Source organism: Malurus melanocephalus, unplaced genomic scaffold, assembly GCF_030028575.1.
Source record: "Malurus melanocephalus ecotype Western Australia unplaced genomic scaffold, MMel_1.1 scaffold_128, whole genome shotgun sequence".
NCBI classification, from domain to species: domain Eukaryota; kingdom Metazoa; phylum Chordata; class Aves; order Passeriformes; family Maluridae; genus Malurus; species Malurus melanocephalus.
In genome coordinates, this window is record NW_026623360.1 from 1,233,213 (window position 1) to 1,236,921 (window position 3,709).

Below are 3,709 nucleotides of genomic sequence, written 5' to 3' on the forward strand. Positions count from 1 at the left end.
CAGGCTGCACAAATTAATTATGACTCCAACTCTGAGGAGCCAGACAGCTCTCAGGAGGCAACCCATTTGTGTACACAGATCTGAAATTCATCATTTGCTCTGCTCAGGCACCAAAGCACAGTTCACACCTCACTGTCACAAGTGGTGTGCTCCCTACGGCTTCAGCTGGGGCACGGAAGGGCATCAAGGTCACACACCAACACACATGCAGTGCACGCCCTTGAAGTTCCTTCTCATGGCCTCACAGTGACCTTCATAATATAAAACTAGTAGACAAAACTTCACACAACTTTCAACTATGCTTAGAAAACAAAAGATTATGAAAATAATTCTGAAAAAGCAACATGCCATTCCTCTCCCGCAGCTGCTCTACTGGAGACAAGTCTGCAGGCTGAATCCAGCCTTGCTAGAACAGGAACAGCCTGATCTTTGTCGCAGTTTGATTTTCAGGTAAGTGTTTAAAACTGCTGCAAGTTACTGCATTTGCTCAGAACACTGGCTAATTGTACACAAGCTAATTACTCAACCTCCAGCAGAGCTGAATGCACTGGTTCCACTCTGCCAGGTTATCTTTAAAAGCAATGTCACTTCAACACCAGAGCTTTGCAGTACTGGCCTCATTCAAATGTTGAATTAAGCAAAGACAACCCTACGGGGAAACTCTACAAAGGACATCAGAACATTTACAGTCACCTTTACACGTACAAATATCCAAGCTATCTCAGTGAACTGAGATACTTGCAAGTGAACATACWAATATGCATAATGAACTCAATCTTTTTCTGTTTTAATTGAACTGTGGAGTACAGTTACCCTTGTTCCACCATAGGCTTCAGCATGCAAATTCTTTTTCCTGAAAATATAGCCATGACTACAGAGGAAGTTCTTCATGCTGAAAAACAGCCATATTCTATCCAGCCACAAAAGCTATCCATTAGAGATAAAAAATTTTAAACTTCCTACTGCTTGAGATGAACTATGCAACTAACTGAAGTATTTATTACAATGCATTCTTTTAAAATATGAACACCATGASAAATTCTGAATAAAAAAAGCATCAGAAAGTACAGACTACTTGCCTGTACTCTGCTGTTAGCAACTGAACAAGAGACATCCACAAAAATCTATTAATTTTCTACAATTCGTATTTGAAGAGATTTTCTGAGAACTGGCCAGTGTTTTAATTTGCCAAACCAAATTTGTTAAGTGTTTAGAAAAAGACTGCCTTACCTGGGTTGGAAACCACCAGGATGGTGCAGTTGGGGCTGTATTTCACRACCTGAGGAATGATGAATTTGAAGACATTCACATTCCTCTGCACCAGGTTGAGCCGACTTTCGCCCTCCTGCTGACGGACTCCTGCAGTCACCACCACGATCTTGGAGTTGGCAGTGACAGCATAATCTAACCAGAGCACAGGGGAGAAGATACAGAGTGTGTTTAAAATAATTCCACCAATTCCAGCAGCTAATGCCAGCAGCATTGTGTTAATGCAGGTGTTACAGGGAGCTGCTCCACTGTGCATTGCAATCGAACCCAGAAACATAAGGAATCAGTTTTAAAGCCAGCACCATCCCATGACATTGACCTGATATATGAATACGTGGGTATGGAAGTTCTGGATCTTATTTCCACTCTGAAAATAATATTAATTCCTCTACATTAGAGGGACTRCAGTTTCACTAAAATCAGTTTCACTAAACACATAGTGAAGTGTAAAGAGATGTAAGAGACAGCCCAGCTTAACAGCTTCTCCCATTATGTTCATCTGAACTCTCACTCCAACTCACACACTTCACTCTTTCAATGCCAAATCCTAGGAGTTCTTTAGGATTGCACAACTAATGCTCCACTATTAAGCAAAGTCACAGAATATCAGTATTAAATAAAAGAAACTGAGGTGCACCTTTGTCTGCCACAATCTTGTGAGTGTGAAGGAACAAGCTCCCATGTTGTAGATCCATCATTTCTCCTTTTAGTTTGTCTTCCATAACATCAACTAGAGCAAGCTCATCGCAAAGATCCTGAAAACAACAAAATGTGGAGTCAATGAAGCAGKTCACATGCATATTAAAGTTAGCCTAGAGTTGAGCTATATTACACTTTAAAGTAACATGTTACATCAATCTGAAATCATCTCTTCTCCAAATAAACCAGCGGGACAGCACTATCTTGGTGTTCTAACGTATCCTGCAAAGTCAGAGGCTACTACAGTACAGGTTCATGAAACTCACTCAGACTTCCCAAAAAAGGTATTATTTGTGGGGAATCAGAGTGCACAGCCAACCCTGTGCTAGGAAGGCACTTCATAATTGGTAATAATTCCAAGTTATTACCATTGGAAAAGAGCTACATCTTTCACAGTTGCAACAAACCCTCTAAATCTAKCTAGCAAATAGGGTTGTGTTAAATATCTAAATATGTAAAGGAACATACCACATAATTTTCAAGTAAGTATTCTCTTTCAACATCTCATCAATCAACTCATTACACAAAAATAGACATTGGGAACAGACTTCATTTCCTTAATACTAAAATCAAGAAAAAAATGTATTCTTTAGCTATTTTTCTCTACAGGAATTGTATTACRTATTTTATGTCTCCAGAACAGATTTAGCCATGTATTTGCTGTCAAGCTGGGAGATAACGTCATACAGCCTCAGAACACGAAAACAATGAAATATGGGGGTGGAGGAGAAAGGCTTTATGGTCTAATGCAAAGCTTTACTGCTTTTTGACAGAAATGTTTACTACCCTGGTAAATTCCACTAYCCTTAAAGGCTTATCATGCAGTCAAGTACACCAAAATTTAAATTACTACTTCTCTTCATTTTCCTAGATATCTGCACCCCATTTAAAAGCAGTTAAACCAYTTTTAGCAACTAAAATATTTTAAACATGAAAGAATATGCAGTTTTTCCTGTAGAAGAATGTATTTAACAACAGGCATATTTAATATTTTCATTTCATACTTTAAAATGTTAGTTTACTGCTTTTTTGCATTGCTTCCTTTAGCAGCTGATTTTATTAACTGCSGAAGGAAAAGCATAGTAATCTATATTTGTACTTTTTCTGTTTTCAAACAGAAATTTAACCCTGCAGGTTAAAATTATTCTCAGTTGTTTATACACTATGAGAAAACATTATTAACTGAAGTCCCTGGTGTTAAACCAGTTAAAAATTAGTGCAGTCAGAATTTGAAATGTGTGCACATGTGCAGTTATGGGTAGATTTGTACACACACAGCCAGACCACACAGGACTTGCAGTAAAGAACTTGCAACCAGCATTCCCTATACTTTGCAGGTTCCAAGAGCCAATTCTCCCTAAAATCTAAGAGCACCTAGAACAGCTCTCCAATAACTAATTTCATGAATTTGCATCACTTGCCTAGAGGAGATTTCATCTCTTTATTACCATACACAGGAATGAAGCTTTACACAAATTTTCATTGAGAGAAGCTTACTTGTGACTGTGGAGCTGTTACCATTTCTAAATGAGTGTGGCAACATCAATGACTTGTCTCTAACTGAGCAGGAGCTAAAAGTAGCCAACGTGTCAGTTTTGGTGTCATCCAAATTTATATATTTAATACCACACCAKTAAACTGAAATCAGTATTAGAGCCAAGCCAGCTGGCCAAAAACACCAAAGGCATTCTGGGTGTATCAGGAATAGTGTGGCCAGCAGGGCCAGAGCAGTGACTGTCTC

The 3,709-nt window shown here is 38.8% G+C and overlaps 1 protein-coding gene across 1 annotated transcript in view; it reads right to left on the minus strand.

The window, feature by feature from the left end:
* LDHB (lactate dehydrogenase B) overlaps positions 1 to 3,709 on the minus strand; it is an 11,669-nt gene that overhangs the window by 4,282 nt on the left and 3,678 nt on the right. Inside the window, exons 3-4 of the mRNA XM_057370537.1 lie at positions 1,907 to 2,024; positions 1,231 to 1,404 (exon numbers count right to left, since the gene is read on the minus strand). Coding sequence (XP_057226520.1) covers positions 1,231 to 1,404; positions 1,907 to 2,024 — 292 coding nt within the window. The remainder of the gene's footprint in view (positions 1 to 1,230; positions 1,405 to 1,906; positions 2,025 to 3,709) is intronic.